Source organism: Gavia stellata, chromosome 4 (assembly GCF_030936135.1).
Source record: "Gavia stellata isolate bGavSte3 chromosome 4, bGavSte3.hap2, whole genome shotgun sequence".
Classification (NCBI taxonomy): domain Eukaryota; kingdom Metazoa; phylum Chordata; class Aves; order Gaviiformes; family Gaviidae; genus Gavia; species Gavia stellata.
In genome coordinates, this window is record NC_082597.1 from 7,570,678 (window position 1) to 7,587,851 (window position 17,174).

At 44.1% G+C, this 17,174-nt stretch overlaps 1 protein-coding gene across 2 annotated transcripts in view; it reads left to right on the top strand.

Moving 5' to 3' along the window:
• Nucleotides 1-17,174, top strand: part of CAMK1D (calcium/calmodulin dependent protein kinase ID) — a 233,833-nt gene that overhangs the window by 92,629 nt on the left and 124,030 nt on the right. For both annotated transcript variants that reach the window (XM_059816627.1, XM_059816626.1), the window contains exon 2: nucleotides 9,072-9,203. In XM_059816627.1, the coding sequence (XP_059672610.1) occupies nucleotides 9,072-9,203 (132 nt within the window). The remainder of the gene's footprint in view (nucleotides 1-9,071; nucleotides 9,204-17,174) is intronic.

The window sequence follows — 17,174 nt, forward strand, 5'->3', positions numbered from 1 at the left end:
CCAACCTGTCGTCCCAAGACCGTGAAGTCTCTCTTGATTGCGCTCGAGCTTCTTGTCGCAACTTCATCGCTGCCTGTCTGAAGAATCAATAATGGATAATAATCTGAGGGCCGTACCAGGGTGGGAAGTTTTCTTGGGAAGTTTTCTTGTCATGTCTTTGACCAGGCCCCAGGGAGGCAGCAGACTTCCCTAAGAAGTGGGTCTGGTCTGCATACGGGGCCTTCTGTTCCCCTCAGGAGAGAGTCCCCCTGACAATGACGTGTCTTTTTTTCTTTATGGAAGCCATTTTTACGCAGGACGTGGGCCGGCTTAACCTTGGTGACACTTCCAAGCTAGGTGAACCTTCATCTTCGTCATTGGTCGGTTCCACTTGCAGAGCCTCGTACCTATTATGCAAGAGGACTTGAGAAGGTGGGGTAGTAACAGGGGGGCTCGCCTGCTGCGCCGGGCAGGAACTTGTTGCCATTGCCCCCTATCCCCTAAGTCGCCTCGTTCCGCTGGGTGGAGAGAAGAAAGGGAGTCTTCCATATCCCGTGCCGTGTCTGCCTGGTGGGCCTGTCCCAGGGAAGGTAGGGTGCAATTCCAGAGGTCTATCTCTCTCTCACACTCCCTGGTACTCCTTGACATAGGGACCTCCTCCCGGAGCTGTGCCACTAAGCGGAGGAGCTCCTCTACCCGGGCGCACCTCCCACAGGTGTGCTTGCTGCTGCCTTCCGATACTTGAGCCAGCCTCTTGGAGAGTGCCATGGTGTGCCAGATAATTTCTTAAGTTTCCGTGTGGAGGAAGAAGAATAAACATGCTTTTTCAAATTGGTGTCATCTGCTTTATATGGCCAGATAAGATCTCCAGAAATCAGATGTGTTGTAATAGACCCTGCATATATAGGTGTCAGAATGGGGAAACGCTTTGAAAAAAATATGGAGATCACTTACGCCTCAAGAAAGGTTTGAGGTCATTATTGGAAAAAGAAAGGTTATCTCCTCGTGAGAATGCTGCCATCGGATAAACCCTCCTTTTGTCTTATAAGATGAAAGTGGAAAAAAGGTACTTAAATATTCACTTTGGAAAGAAAGTAATAATCAGTGGAGAAAATATACTGCTTAACAGCTTGTTTGTGAAGTGTATAATGGAAGGAAGAGCTCGATACAGAAAGCTGTATGTTTTGCTTTTGATTCTGGATAGCTTTACTGTGATTGCCACGGAGGATGTACTGTAAATGTAATAGGCTTTTAAAGACAATACTTCCCTTTCTAATAGGGGTCAGGATTAATCAGAAAGGAGCAAGCAGTTCAGGAAAGAGGACTGTAATAACAAACATGACTGGGGATCTGCGCTGGGCCAGTTTCCCTTTTTAGCATCCATGCATCACTGTCTCAGAACAGACTGCATAGCATCCTATTAAATTAGCATACACCAGGCAGCTAAAACAAATTAGTTCATCTCAGAAAGGGAAGAGATTCTGCAGAAACTTTTCTTTTTGCCTTTATTTCTGTGCTTTATGTGTTTATTAATCTTTGAACCTAAGTTTTATGGCACTGAAGCCCGTATTCCTTGCTCTTTTCTGCACGTAATGGCTTTTTTTGCCCTGGAGTCTCCTTGGCCATGTGCTTCAGTGCTGGTGTATGAGTTGAAGTGCCCCAAGCACTGGAGAATTTCCCGTCCACATGGCTGGAAGCGATCCCAGAGTGTTCTGCTCTCCTGCCTGCGTTGCAACACAGGTCTCAAACTTGGTGTTTCCCTGCTGGCCCCCAAAGCAGCAGCGCCTGAGCCAGCACGTTGGTCATGGTGGGCAGGGAGAAGTGCTCAGGATGCAAGGGAGCGGTGTGGCACCTTTGCCGATGCTTCCCAACATCATGTTTGAAAGAAAGAAAGTTTCTCAGTGACATGGAGTGCTGGTGGCATGTGCCACGCCCCACTGTGAACTTGAAATTAATCTTGTATTAAAGAACTAATTTCAACTACAGAATGGTTTAAACAGTTTCCAGCAATTTTTCCTTGGGTGAAAATGACTGTTGCCCATTAAAAAGGTGGTTGTATTCTGGTGAAGGTGGTCCGGGGGAAGAGGCAGGCATGTGAAGGAAACTGCCTTGACTATATTATTGTAATTTCATGCTTTATGATGTGCAACTTTGAACTGGTGTTTTCTGGCTTCATAGAAGTCTCTCTTTGCTAAGTAGCTTTCCTTTAAGTAACTGACGTGGATTTTCAATCTTAATTCTAGGGGTATTTTTGGGTTGTTTTTTTTTTTTCCTGAGAGCATAAAATACAGTGCAGCTAAAACAGAAGAATTGATAAGCCTCAAATTGTCATTAAAATTCTTGCAGCTGACTCTGGTGACAAAAACTGTCAAAACACTAAGCTGTTGTTGTAATTGTAGATAATAGTACCCAAAAAATGGAAGTTAAATCCAAACAAATCCAAACACTTTTGGTGACTATGCAAGATGAAAGCTTTGTGCTGCTCATTCTGTTGCCACAAGTTGCCCTGTAATGGTGGGAGAAAAAAAAACTGGTTTATAGGGAAGGGAAAGAAGAAGCTCTATCTCGAGTGTGAAATTGTCACGTGTCTCTGTTATGGTTGTGGCTATATGTCCCAGCAGAGATCTGTGTGTTGGTGTGGTTCCTCTCCCTGAAAAATTGTGTTAGAGGCGGGGCAGCAAGGTGGTTGGAGAGATAAAGTCTGGAGCTGGGGATGTGCTGCCCATTCCTGGGCATGGTGATTCCCGGCCACCTCTTGCACTGTGGGGAAGCGGCTGCTCATCGGGAGACTCCAATGGTCTTAATGTACCTACTAGCTCAGACAAAATGCTGAGGGTATCAGCATGGGGCAATGGCTCAGGGCACAGAGAGACATGTCAGTGGTCCAGAAAGGACATCCTTGCTACAGGAACACCCAGCAAAGAGTATTTTTGCCCCTTGCCATCGTTGTTTGCATGTCCATCAGGCAATAGCAACAGCATTTTTGGCACAGTTGGAAGTGCTGTTCATCATCTGTAATGTGCAATAGCAGCCCCAGCCCTGGGAATCAGCAAGCCCCGGTGGGGATCAGGATCAGCCCTGGGGAGGGGAACCAGGGTCAGACACAGCCCAGGGCAGGGCTATGTCTGGTGTTACAGCAGACACTCACCGGGCCCCAAGGTAGAAAACTGCATTTTCAGTTGTGGCTGAGTGGCTTAGTGGAAGTTAAATGAGTAGTGAGGCTAAAAATACCAGTGTTAATACAGCGATCCTGGTTATTCTGCTCTTGCCCAGGCGGAGGAAGCATTGCCATAGAAGGGGCTGCAGGGTTGGCACTGTGTGTTTGATGAATGAAAATAGCTAGAAAAAGCATTTGTCCTCTAAAGAATAAATGGCTACAACCAGATTAGGAAGTGTGTTTCTTTCCCTGTAAATTTATATTCAGCTCTTGGGAATGTGTAGGGTTATTTGACTTCTGTACCACATGTAACACAGTCCCCAAAGCCTTCTCCTTTGCTCTTGGTTGGGTCAAACCACCCTCCACGCTTTGTTGTTATTAATTTTGCATTCAGGCATCACTGAGATACTGAAAATTACATTGTGAATTCATTTTCACACAGACCTCAGGACATTCATGGACATGACACTGGCGTGAAAAACTTTATTTCCAGCTTTAGTTTGGGTTTATGTTGGTATGTGCCCGGAATTTGGGAGAGTGAGGATGTGTGCACAGAAACAACTGAGTAGAAAATTTAATAAAAAAAACCAAAATGTGACTTGTGCAGAAAAATGGCTTAGTAGAAAAATAGTCTGCAGGACCAGAATCTCCACGGTGTGTGCTGGTTACACAGAGCCTGAGCTCATCCCACAGTTAACTCCTTGAGGCCCATGGGAAAAGCTGTGAAAATGCCAGAGAAGACTTTTTCTTACATACCTGCCTCTGTTTGTGGTGCAGTTCAAAGTTGCCTTTGGGGAGTTAAGGAGCAGAATTTGTGTGTGTTTGCTGAAGCCATGCTACGGCAATGACCTTCGATTTGGTTGGTCTCAATTTGATTCAGTCAGTCTTCCATCTCAGGATGATCTTCACTGTGGACATGGTATATTTTTCAAATGATGAGTGTTCATTTTTTTTTTCCATGGTTTGGCTGGGGCAAAGTACACACAGAAAGCCAACTGTATCATAATTAAGATCATTAGCTATACACAGCCCGAAGATGTGAAATCTGGTTCCTGACTATGTCTGTTGATTTAGTATGACAGAGCACTTGCTAATGCAGTGGAAAACTGCTCAACATGGAGGTCTCTGTGAATGGAAAAATTAAGTTTTATTCCTCCATCAACTCTTTGTCTTCAGTTAGTCAGTATTTTTGTGACAGCAATTTTTTTTTGATGAATGAGAACAGATTTGCTGTCAAACTGTATGTTGTTCATTGTATTTCAGAAATTAAGTGTTTATATTAAATTATAGTTCAAACAGATGAAGGAAAAAGTTATTTGGCCTTTATTTTGCTTTGATCTGCAGAATAGCTTAGCCTTGCAACTGTTGTTTTCTAATAGAAGATCCAGTCTGTTTGGGTATGAATGCTGTTCATATTCCAGTGATAATCTTGAAATCCTAATCTTTAAATCTAGACTAAAGAAAATAACTGGATGAGAAATCATTTAAGCAAATTAAAACTATAAAAGATTGACATCTCATAGGTTGCTGCATGATCCAGATGTGTGCAAAGGAGTGAGGAGTCAGAACGTCTCAACCACTTTCTAGAATTTGCCGTTATTTCAGTGTGACATGTCAAGTCATTTAACCTCTCTTTTTTTTTTTACATTGTTCCTAATTCATATAAAAATTATCTAGATCATAAAATTATTCCATGCCTTAATTAGAAATTTGAAAGGAGTCAGTCCCCTAGGGTAAGTGATAACATGTCAAAACTTTCAAAAATAGGTTCAGTTGCCACACACGTATTTCAGCAGCTAACTAGGTGGTTTAATATTGCAGAAGTTTCTCGTTTAGCCATTTCTACCACTGTCCTACTTCCCCCAAACCGTGATGCTTTTTTATTTGTTTGCTATAATCTCCAGGCAGGACAAGGAAAGCTGCTGAAGGGGTTTGAAACCCCCCTTCAGAGAGGTCCCCAGGCATGAAAGGCTGCAATTACCTATTTCCCAGCTGAAGGGAATGGGACATCCCAACCATTGCAGACACCTTTAAGATCATAACTTTTAATCAATTAACCTCTTTTCCCTATTTTTTTAAAAATCTGTATCAGAGTGTAAAAATAATTTTAGACCATATTTTCTGGGGGTTGGAGAATAAAACTCCCCCAAATATTTTCACAGAGTAAACACTTTCCTCAGTATTACACAGAATAAAAAATATCCCTGTTTGCTTGTGTCCTTCACAGAAACTGTGGTTTTCCATGCACGAAATTTCAGATAAAAACTCATAATTCAAAATATAAGGCTGACCAAGAGGTTTCTGAATCTCTTTCTGGCTGAGTGCTATGAGCATGGAGATACTGGCATATGGGTTGCAAATGGCAGGTCTTGGGAACATCATGTCATTATAGAGACCATGCGGTACCTCCTAGGAGAGGCAGGGTTTTAATCCAGAGCCCTGTCTGAGCTGCAGACATGTAGCATTCTGGTTGTCCAACATCTCCTGTATTGTATCTTTCCTTTTTATCCTGTAGCACTTGATGATGCTTAATGGAAGCCATGTACTTTTGACAAAAAGTCCTGTCACTTTGATGGTGTAAAAGGCAATGTTTTCCAAAACCAAACATCTTTATGGAACTTTGTACACAATTAGTTTTTAATCCTCAGTAAAGAATTGTAATAAATTCTTAGAGAGAAATTGCTTCCTTCATTAATGTCTTGAGTTTAAAGGGCACATTAATTCTTTGGGGGGAAAATCTGTAGCAAGCCTGCCAAGTTGGTAGTTCTGGTGAACTTTTTTGAGGAGGCGTCGAATTTGCTGTAGGATATATTGCTGTTAGGAAGAAAACAAGCAGCCTATCTTTCTTTCTCTCTGGTATTTATCTATTCATGCATGAGTCAAGAGGGGTTTAGTGGGGGCTGGACTGGATCGTTAGCGGTGGGGTGGATGAATTCAACTGTGTGTTTGAAATCATGATAATTGCTTGCCCATCTATGCACTATTATTTCTGACTCTCCCCTGACTCCAGCAGACTCCAGGAGTGTCTTTGGTGCCTTTTCCTTGTTGATGCTCTCTGCTACCATTTCTTTCTTCTTGTCCTATAATGATTGTTCCTCTCCGTCTGTGTTTAACTCTTTGATCCCTATCTGCATCTGTTCCCTCCCTTCTCTTTCCTTCCAGCACTTCACTTATCTTTCTTTTGTCCATTGCTTTGTTGCTTCCCCCCAGCCCTCCCGCCTCATTGCTCAGGGGCTCTTCCCAGCACCAGCAATTTCATGCCATGGCCTCATACAAAGCTCGATGTAAAAAACCGCTCTGTCAGTGCCAAGGGTTGACATGTGAGCAAACACTTTAGCTGAGGTTCAGCTCATTTCATGCTTTAATGAGAAAGGTTGTTAAGGAGATATGGAATTGGTTTTTATGAGTACCTTGGAGCTCCTGAAAATATTTCATTTAAATTCACAGAGGCAGTTTCCAACCATTGAACCCCATGGCTGTCCTGGTAAGTGGAGAAAGAAATCCAGCAAAATGGTGAAGCCAGCTGAAATAGAGGCGTTTCCCAAAGCTGTCTTTATTGCATAGAGAGATATAAAGGGATTTCCTTTATTTCCTCTTCTGAGAAAAGCAATGAAATCCAGACTGGGATGGGAGCTCTCTGTGTTTTTACAGTATCATAAACATTAGGAGAGTTGTGTGATCAGTAAACGACCAGTATGAATATGCTGCTTTTAACAGCATTTAACTGAAGGCAAAAGGCTTGTTCAAGACACAGCTGGAGTGAAGTGCAGTGTTGAAAGCTTAAGCAGGTGGGACTTAAGGGGTTCATGAAATATAGCTGGGAGCAGTCCTGGGAGTTCCTGAGCACCCTGGTCTGCAACCGAAGCTGACAAGCACTGAGAGGTCTTAGGGCTTTCCAGTAAAAGGATTTTATTGCAGTTCTGCTCTGGCTGTCCCAAGCATGAGGGTCAGGGTGAAAACCCCATTTGGTGAATCAAATGACTAGGACTGTTGATAATAGGAAAGCAAAGACTAGGTCTTTAACAACACTCTGGGTGGCTTGATTTCTTTATTGTGCAAGCCATTAGGACCACTGTGTGGACTCTAAATTGAAGATGCTCTGACGTGCTGTGGGAGGTTATACACAAAGCAGAAAACAGTGATTTGTTCCTGTACTTAGAGTGGCGTAAATGTGGTCAGAGTCTGGACCACTGTCCCAATTGAGGCAAAACGTTCTTGGTTCAGAGGGTCACTACAGCATTTGACAGGCTGTCAAACATCCGCCGTAACAGTTTGCAAAAGACTCTTTTAATCCGTTCCTAAACTTCCCGTCGCCGTTTCCCTATTGCTGCTAGCTACAAAAGCCTTTCTGGGTAAACAGGAATTTTCTTTCCAAAGCAGCAGTCTCTTCCTTTTTCTTATCCACTTATCCACTGGCTTAATGATTCATTCGGTTGTTTCACAACTCGGGAACCGTTGGTGAGGTCACAGCCCCTTGGTTGTGTCATCAAAGTGCATGACTTAAAAGGGAAGAGCCTGGCCAGGAAAGGAAACGCTTCTGTTTATCCACAAACATCAAGATAAGCAGCAGTTGTGGGGAATGAAAGTCAGAGAAAGTTGGTAGCCAAACGAGGCTGTGATCAAACATTAACCTTTTAAGAGCGGGCTGAATCGTGGTTGGGTTTGCTCAGCCTGCTCCTGAGCTCTTTTCAGAGAGCTATGTAGAAGAGCAGAATAATCTACTGTTGGGGGGAAAAAAAAGAAGGAAAGTGTCCTGCCTCTTTTTGTTTTGTATAAATAAAATAAGATCCTTCAGCTGGTGGATCCTTCAGCTGTGATCTGGCTAGACAAGTTCTTGGCTCTGATGTCTGTTGGACAAAGCATGTGCTTCAGGGGGAGGTTTTGGTGAAGAGGAGCAAAGATTTGCTGTTCCTCATCAGGCCAATGCTCTGTCTTGCCCGCTACCTTGCTGCTAAACCAGTAAGGAGCACTGGAACATGACAGTGGCCCCAATATGCCAAAGCAAATGTCTGTTCAGACCAGCATTGTCTGAATGATGCTCAAATGCTCAGAAAACAGTGTGAGAACAGAAAAAAAGTGTATGTAGCACTGACTGTAACTTTTTCCTGGCTTCTCCCCAGTAAGGTCCAGATGCTTTGGAGGAAGTGATGAGAGTGCAAGAAATAATACACTGTTATGGAATAACCTAATGAAGGAGAAGCACTGCCTACTCTTGGCAATTAGTGACTGGCTGCTGTGATGAAGTTTCTTTATTTGTGTAATCCTCTCTGGGGTGACCATAGGGAGGCTGCTATTAAGGCTGTCGTTTGGACTTGTGATTTAATCTGATTCTCTGGCTTTAGTGATTACACACACAGCAGTTTGTGTTGTGGAATAACTCTGTACATAGAGAAATTCTGACGCTGCTTCCCTGTCTGAGTCAGGGTTGAGCCAACGGTGAAGAGATGCTCTGGGCTGCCAGGGAGGACCAAAGCGGAGGCCCTGACCTCTTGTGGTCACTGAGGAACCAGGAGCACTCTTGGCCCTGGTCCATCATTTAGTCCTAGGGACTTTGTGCTGCTATGTCTATTAAACCTCCAAAAACCTCAGGAAGGGGAAACATACACCACCCATCAAATCAGCAGCCGGACAGCAGTCCATCTCCCTGGGTGTGGAAATGGTACTTTCTGATTTTCAAGCTGTCCTCATACCTCTGTTGGACTACAGTTCTTTATTAAAATTGTTGTATTCGGTAGGCCTTCAATGTAGTGTGTGAATGTGAGTGTCGCATATGTTTGTAAAGGCAAAGAAAGATGCTCATAATACTGTTGCTGTGATTAACAAGAGCAGCTATCAAAAGACACTAGAAGAACTAGATTCGATGGTTATGTTTCAGTTAATAGCTGCCAAAGAAAAGGCACCACTTAAAAGCAGGGTTTTTCTTTTCTTCTTTCAGGGGTGCGTTCTCCGAAGTTGTTTTGGCTGAAGAGAGAGCAAGTGGGAAACTCTTTGCAGTCAAGTGCATTCCCAAGAAGGCACTGAAGGGAAAGGAAAGCAGCATAGAGAATGAAATTGCAGTTCTGAGAAAGTAAGTATCAGTCCTTCATTTCTGCTTCTTCACTTCGGTTAGACTCCTGCTTTTAAGGAGCAGGAACAGTGATTGACAGGTGTGACTAACAGGTTGTTCAGCCCATCACAGGCAGACACGATCACCTGAGTTTACATGATGCTGAAATAATTATGAGAAATGCTCTGGGTTTTTTTTGTGTATTAATACAGCCAGATGACTGCAAAGTGGGAAAGGACTGGAGTTAGGCTGGAGTGAAGCCTATGATGCCTTAAAAAGACCGTATCCACTGATAATGTCGGCGGTTGGGTCACTGGCTTTGAGGAGAGCAGGACAAGGGTTATTATTTCCAAGTGCTTAAAACAGTCTGTATGCTAATTGCTCTAAAGCTATGGCATGCTATGGATTGTCACAGGAGATGGTGGTAACCTGTACCATGGAGAGGTAGCTCTGCCACTTCTGGAAGTAACTTTGCAGGGCAACTTCTATTTTATGAGGGTTGTCCATGGTGTGTATTTTTTCCTGACTGTGGCTGGAATACATGGACAAGGAAAAGTCAGCTCATGACTGCTGTGAATTCAGTGTAGTCATTAGGGGCTTGATCCTTACCTCTTCCTCATCTTATGCCCTGAAGGTGGCATTCATATCACCTGAGTGGAGACACTTGCATCTGAACTCATCACCCTTGACTTTCTTTCTAGGAAATGGAAAGAGATTGGTCATTTTAGGATTCGTCCATTTAACTTGTTTTCAACTTCTAACAGTACCTTGTCTTCTCATTGAATCAAAGGTAGTACAATTATATCGAAGCCTACGTCGAACCAGGGCACTCTGATTCCTGCGGCACTGCTGCCGCTAGTGGGACTTCTTGCCCCAGCTCTTGGTCATGTAGAAGCTGATGGCTGATCATCTGGGCACCATGTGACAAAACTGATCCTAAATCTTTAAAACTAACTGGATACTTCTGAACTAAATGCTCAGACACCCTAAGTCAAAGGAGCATGTTCAAGGGCAAACTCAGCCATCTCAGTAGGCAGAGCAGATCTTTTTCAGTGGAGGGACGTTAGTGGGGCTCCAAAGAGCTGCAGGCTTTTGTTGCAGTTGCCTTCCCATTGCTGGACCCATATCAGGCCACTACAACGCAAACCCAGTGATAAATGCAGCATGTTGGCTTGCTGTGTAGTGTTATTGAGAACCTGTCATAAAGCTCAACCGTTGTCATCCCCATAACCAGGTAATAGTAATAATGGCCAATAACTGGCAGCTTGAAATAGTCTTTGTCTATATGGGTTCGTCCCCTGATACTCGTGTGTGGGTATAAGAATGGCAATACTGGCATGCAGTAAGGATTGCCTTGCACCAGCCTTGACCCTAAGCTAGTAGAGCAGGGAAATCATTGAGGTTATTTCTTGCTTCTGTGTTGTGAAACATTTCTGTTCTCTGCAAACAATTTCCTGAGAAACCAGGAGGCAGGACCTGGGCTGTGCCATTCCAGCAGAGTGAGTGGGCGGAAAATTCCTTAATTTCATACAATTAGATCTACTTGGTCTCTTGTCCTATGGATGTCAGGACCTTAAGAGAGATTTTTGCTTTTTTATCTCCTGGTCTCTTCTACTTAGCTGTTGCTAATACAAACTTTGCATGTCATTGTATTTATTCTGAAAATAGACATCTTTGCTAGCAGACACAGTATTGAATTTGGTAACGCTTAGAAAGTAACAAAATGGATCTGTCTACAGTTGAGGAGAGGGGATATCAACCTGTTTCTCTGTTCAATGAATTCTCTGCTTCAAAAGCTGTCAGTAAAAATAGATTTGAGAGAGGTGGAGTGGATCCTGAGCAGTTGTTGCTAAGCTTCAAAGGTATCTAAGTGTCCTTGCTTTTGTTTCTCTTAGCTTAATACTGAGTGGGTATGGCTAGTTTGTGTGTTGTCTAATTAGCGGGTGGGATGCCAGAGACCTCGGCTGCCCTGCATGGCTGTGAGGTGCCGCAGCCTTAACATGCCATGCGCCAAACCACTGCTTCTGAAGGGGATGTGCACAGAGGACGCCTGGCAGGAGGAATTGGTCCCTGTTCCCTGAAAGGAAGGTTTAGGGCCACAGAGGATGCATGTAAAGCAAATATAAATATGCATGTGTGTTGATCCTGGTCTCCCTTTCTGGATTTGCATTATGCCTTTGGGGAGTGCTTAAACTCCACCGGGATAGAAGTCCCAAAGGACACCCTGCCTAGCTGAGATGCAAGCAAACTCCTTGTGATCCTTTAGAGAAGGATCTCTTGTCTGACACTGGACTTTCTCCTCCTATATTCAAACGTTAGATTTTTGTCTTCCTCCTGACGAGGTACTTGCTTTCTGTCAGACATCTGTTGAGTGCTGTGAAATGCAACTCTTCTTGAGTTCCCCTGCTTGTATGTCAAATGGGAGTCTACTGGGGAATCCTGAATATACCCCCTGCAGCCTCTGCCAGCTCTCAGGTGAGCTGCTAGTGCCCCTGTGTGTGGTGAGCAGGGACAGTCAATGATTGTGCTGGCCGTGTCCGGGACTGGTAGACACAACTATCACATATACTTTGTACCCTCCAGCTGCCCTGGAGGAGGTTCGTACCTGTGCCAGTCCTGCCAAATCATCCAGATCTGGCAGAATCAATATGGAAAAGGGTTTGGATGATGTCGTGAGTTGAAGTCATATTTTAAATAATGTTTTTTTTAAATTCAGGATTAAAAGTCTGTGCATGGATTAATATAGGAAGCAGAATCTGGTGGTGAAAGCATGAATCCAGTGACCAAAACCCTTGGGTCCCCTCTCACTTCTGCTGCTGACTTCCTGTGGGACCTTAAGTATCTTCTGTCTCAATACTTATTGTCTGTGAAACAGCCTTTATTCAAAAGACCTTTGAGTAAAAAGTTTTCCCTGCAGTTCATTTTGCAGTCCTTTCTCGTGTCAGCAGACCCAGGAGAGCGGGTCCAAGAAGGGCGGTTTCTGGGCTGGACTTTTAGTGTAAAACGATTGCAGCATCCTGTCAGTCCTTCTGTGTGTCTCAGTTAAAAAGCTGTTGGAAGCGTTAATCAAATACCTGAAAGGAGGTTGCAGAGAGGTGGGTGTTGGTCTCTTCTCCCAAGTGACTAGCGACAGGACAAGAGGAAATGGCCTCAAGTTGCGCCAGGGGAGGTTCAGGCTGGATATTAGGAAAAATGTCTTTACTGAGAGAGTGGTGAGACACTGGAATAAGCTGCCCAGGGAGGTGGTGGAGTCACCCTCCCTGGAGGTATTCAAGGAACGTGTGGACGTGGCATTGTGGGACATGGTTTAATGGGCATGGTGATGTTAGTTGACGGTTGGACTTGATGATCTCACAGGTCTTTTCCAACCATAGTGATTCTGTGATTCTGTGAAATATTCTGTGTTGGGGAAGGTCAGTGGTCCCCATGTGAAGTACATGGAAGGTGGGAGATTTTATTTCTCTGTCTGTGGGCTTGGATGGTCTTGCTGCCAAAACAAAATGACACATTTTAGAAGCGATGTTCTGCCGACAGAGGAGCGAGCTGCCAGCCAACTGATCTGCATGTTTGTATGAGTGCCAGAGTGAATCATGCATACTCCAGCATTTTATTTTTCCAGCCATGGCCAACAAATCTGTTCTTAAAAAAGAAGAAAGGCAGAAGAGCCGTTAAGTCAATATTTACGCCTAGCAACCTTAACAGGGTTCTTCCAATATGGACTCTTTTGTGTCCCGTGGAAATCCATGGCAACATTCCTCAAAGACTCGGATGGGTGGGGACAGAGTGGGAAGGAGCTTGCTGTTGAGTGCAGTGCTGGGAGAGACTAAGTGTGCAGTTAACCCAGGAGCTTGAGCCCAGCAAAGCATTTAAGCATGTGCCTAATTTTAGACTGTAATTTGTTCCAGTGAAATCAGTGAGTAGGTTGAGCTCACCTTGCTGAACTCAGGGCTAAAGGGATGCTTCAGAGTAGGGTGAAAGTCCCACTAGGCACCTCTGTTTGGTACCGCATCAGGAGGGGAGTCTTCGATTAGTGCCTGGATGATGCGTTGGTGCACAAGGATTGCTGTTTCTTCTGATTGTGTGCTGGCTGCATGTAGCTGGACACAGGGCAAAATACTACATCTCATCACAAAATCAGGTGAGAAGCTGGGCTGCATCATTTTTAGGCTTTAAAATTTATTTCTTTTGCAGTGGAAAACGTGCTATGGTTTAGAATCTGCTTGAGGAGGAAAACGGGCTCTCTAGGACAGGACTATCACAGCTCTATTAACTAACTGGCTGGGGGGACCAACAGCACATGGTCGCCTTCGTGAGACACAAACTTTTCCTGACCTGAGATGTTGGGAGTTTCATAACCTGCTCTGAAAGCAATTGTTGTCTGGTTTTGAGCAGAAAGGTAAATGCAATCCTTTCCATTGTTTGCTGTAGAATACAGGAAATTTCTTCCACTTATGGTAATTGTGCAGGTGTGAACACGCTGAAAGATGAACCGTCTGTTAGACGGGTTCCTGAACACAGTAGGCGGTGCGAAGAGTTGGACTGCGGAGAAGCACCAGCCTGAGGTTCTAGTTAAATAGAAAAAAACAGCCTTGTAAGAGTCAGACAGAGAAAAATATGCCTGATCTTTTTTTTTTTTCCTTGGCTACACCTCTATTTATCACAAGAAACTTTCTAGCTGCCTGGGTAATACCTGCACAATCGTACAGATTCAGTGCTGAGTCAGAGCAGAGCAAGGGGAGGAAAAATAAACTGGGTGTGGCCCTGCACCCAGGTGTATTGATTACTTAAAAGCAGTGATGTGCACAAATAAGTGTCTTGTTAAGCAAATACTGTTTAGCTAGCAAATCATACTCTGCCTTAGCTAGTTTCTGCTGAACAGGGATTTTAAAAATAATTTCTAAACCATTTAGGAATCTCCTACTCTCACCCCCTCCTCTTTACTCTCCTAGATCCTCTGGGAGAGGCACCATTAAATCCCTTATTACAAATCAGAGCCATGCCTAATTGCAGCCTGAAGCCATTTTTCCTGTTAAACAGCATGATTGAACTGTTTCTAGCAGGTCAGCTAAAATTCTGCCGGTGCTTTCCATTCCCGTTTCCTCAGAAGATGAGGGGGACTGGGTGTTCAGGCAGTGATTTATGCCCAGGCAGCTGCCTGGCTCCTTATATGCCTGCACCTACAGCCAGGAGCTGCTGCTATAATAAGGAGCAGGGAGAGAGACTGGGAGGCATCCTCCTGCAAAGTCTGGGAGGTGAGGGCTGTACCCATCTCAAAACCAAACAAAAACCAGCAATGAAAAGTTTTCCTGAAGTGGGTGAAAGTGTGGGTGTTCCTGCTCTCCCATAAATCAGATGATAGTCAAAGGGGCCCCTTGCTCCATCCCAGGAGGCAGCACCATTCTTGACGTTAAAGTGGACATTTTGGTAAGAAATGTGGAAAAATCACCCCTTCTCAAGATTTACATGGAGACTAAAAGGTAGTTTAAAAAATTGTATCTTTTTGTTCCTTTTCAGTAGCCCATTGACAAACTCCCCCTAAAACCTCTCTGTCCCAGATTCTTGTCTCTGCTTATCCCGCCGGGGCTAACCCGATAGCCCCTAGGCAGATGAATCCAAATTCAGTTTTGAAACCCATTAGTTACCTCTTATTAAACTCTTCTGTGCAATTTAACTTGGAATCAAAGGCTACATTAATTCTGAATAAAATTGGCCATGCAAAAGTTTAATGTGCCCTAACATAAATTTGGGCATTTAATTAATTCAGATGAATGTTCCTGAGTGACTTTGTGGGACAGACCCAACTATTCAAGCCACTGCTGTCTCTGGGTCAAAAAACACAGCCCTTGCAGGCCTGGATGGTCCCATACTCCAGTTTCTCAGTCTGGAGGCTCTGCTAGTGCCCACTAATGCTCTCCTATACTAATTATTTTTCTGTGTGAGGTCATGCAACTGGAGTACAGGGCCAGCCAAGCTGAAGAGGAGACACTCTGATCCTGTGTTGATAAGTGCTGACATAAAAGTGATGGTAATTAGTTTGTGTAGCTGATGTACAAAAAGCTGTGGGATTGGGGTTTAAGGGGTTAATGACTAATTACCTCTTTATGCCCCAGTAGTAAGAGCTCTTTTTCCTGTGTAGAAATGAATGGGATGGTTAGGAAAGGAAAAAATAAAAAAAGCACTTGGCATCTCTTGTCAGGTAACATTATTTCTCTGAAGCTTTGCTTACCCTATAGATGAAACAGGCTTGCTGCTTTTTTTTTTTCCCTATTTTTCCCTCCTCTGTGAATAATGGTGAGAAGATAGGCTGCCTCAGCAAGAATTGAAGAGACAGCTGGTTGTTATATTAAGTAATCACTTTCAGAGAAAGCTTTTATGTAGATTTACTTGTTAAAACCTGGCTTGCTCATGCCATTGCAGTTGCACTGGGGTGACAGAAGGCTGACTCTGCCCTACCCGCATGGACGTGCTCAAAGCTCTGCCAACTGCAAATCCAGGGCATACCGAAAGCTGGCTCCCCCGCAGGGCCCCGAGGATGGCTTGGGGTGCCCAGGCATGTGGCTACCTGTTAGGGGGTGATACCCGGCGGTACTATTAATGAAGTTGATGTCAGTGGTGGAAGAGTAGAGCCCCTCCAAGAATGTAGTTGTTGGCATCTCACATGGATAGATTTCATCATTGCCCCCGGGCATCTGCTGGGTGCCTGGGTGCCCAGTGGGACCTCGGTGTCCGCCCTTGGAGTCACCCTTGCTGCTGGGCGCTACTGCAGGCATCCCTGCTAGGGAGACAGGTTAGGCGTGGAAAGGAGCCAGGATCTACAAAAGGTTGCAGAGTATGGGGACAGTTGGGCATGCCTGGAGGTTGACATCAGCTTTAGACCATGAGATAATCTCCTGAATCAAGGAGATGCAGACTGGATGAATTGTACTTCTCGGGTTTCAGGCAAAAGTGAATCTGACCCTATATATGTGGGTATGGCACAAGACAGCTCTGCCTTGGCACTAGTAGTTGACTTCTTGTTAAGCAACTCATTTTGTTGCAAAGAATTAATGCGAGTGAAAAAAGTGTGAAACCTGAAACAAAGCTGACACCATTTTTGATCACTGAGATGCTGGAAACTTTGCAGGGGAAAACTTTGCAGCAAGGACTGCCTGGATTGTATTTCATGCTAGATTAGATGTAAGCAGATGTAGGGAAGCAGATCAAGATATCTTATAAATCCTAAAATACATTAAATGAGAGAAACTTCTGAAATAGTAAACACACGCAAAATCCCTTGTATTTTCTCTGGTCTTACACAGTTTCATTTACATGCAGTGCGCTCCATAATAGCTTTAGCGATGGTGCACAGCGTTTCTGTGCTTCAGCCTGCCTTCACGCTGTGCTTACACAGACGGTTGTGTTCCTTCAAGTAGGATATAGTGTGATAAGTCATTTCACTGTAATTGCAGGGTGACAATGCAGCTGTCCTCTCTTCTGGGGGTGATGGTTTACCAAATCTCCCTTGCATAACTGTTCTTCTTCAAGGTCACTCCATACCCTGAGTCAACTCAAAAAATGGCATATCCGTGCTGGGAGGAAGGCGCAGGTCAGAGGGCATGAAAGTACATCATCGCTCAGGGATCCGGCTTGGAAAATGATTTGATGTGTTAGGGAAGAAACAGCTGCTTTCTGAAATAGTTGCTCAAAGACACTTTCAAGTTAGTGGAATGGGCTTTTCAGCCTTAGCTGGAGTCTGCTCCTGCACCAGACGTTTATTTTATGTGGACCCTGTCTTGCGCATAGGTGGAATAACAAAGCTGGGGTCCTTTCAGAGCTCCTAGCTGAAGAATGAGAATATGTACCCTATTTTCCAGTATTTATTACTCAGGAAGATGGTTACAATTGTGTTTCAGTGGTACAAGTATCTGATTATATGCGCTGTTGTCTGTTACTTAAAAGGAAAGAATTGTTAAGATGCATAAACACTCTTTAATAAGATCTAACAGTTTGATA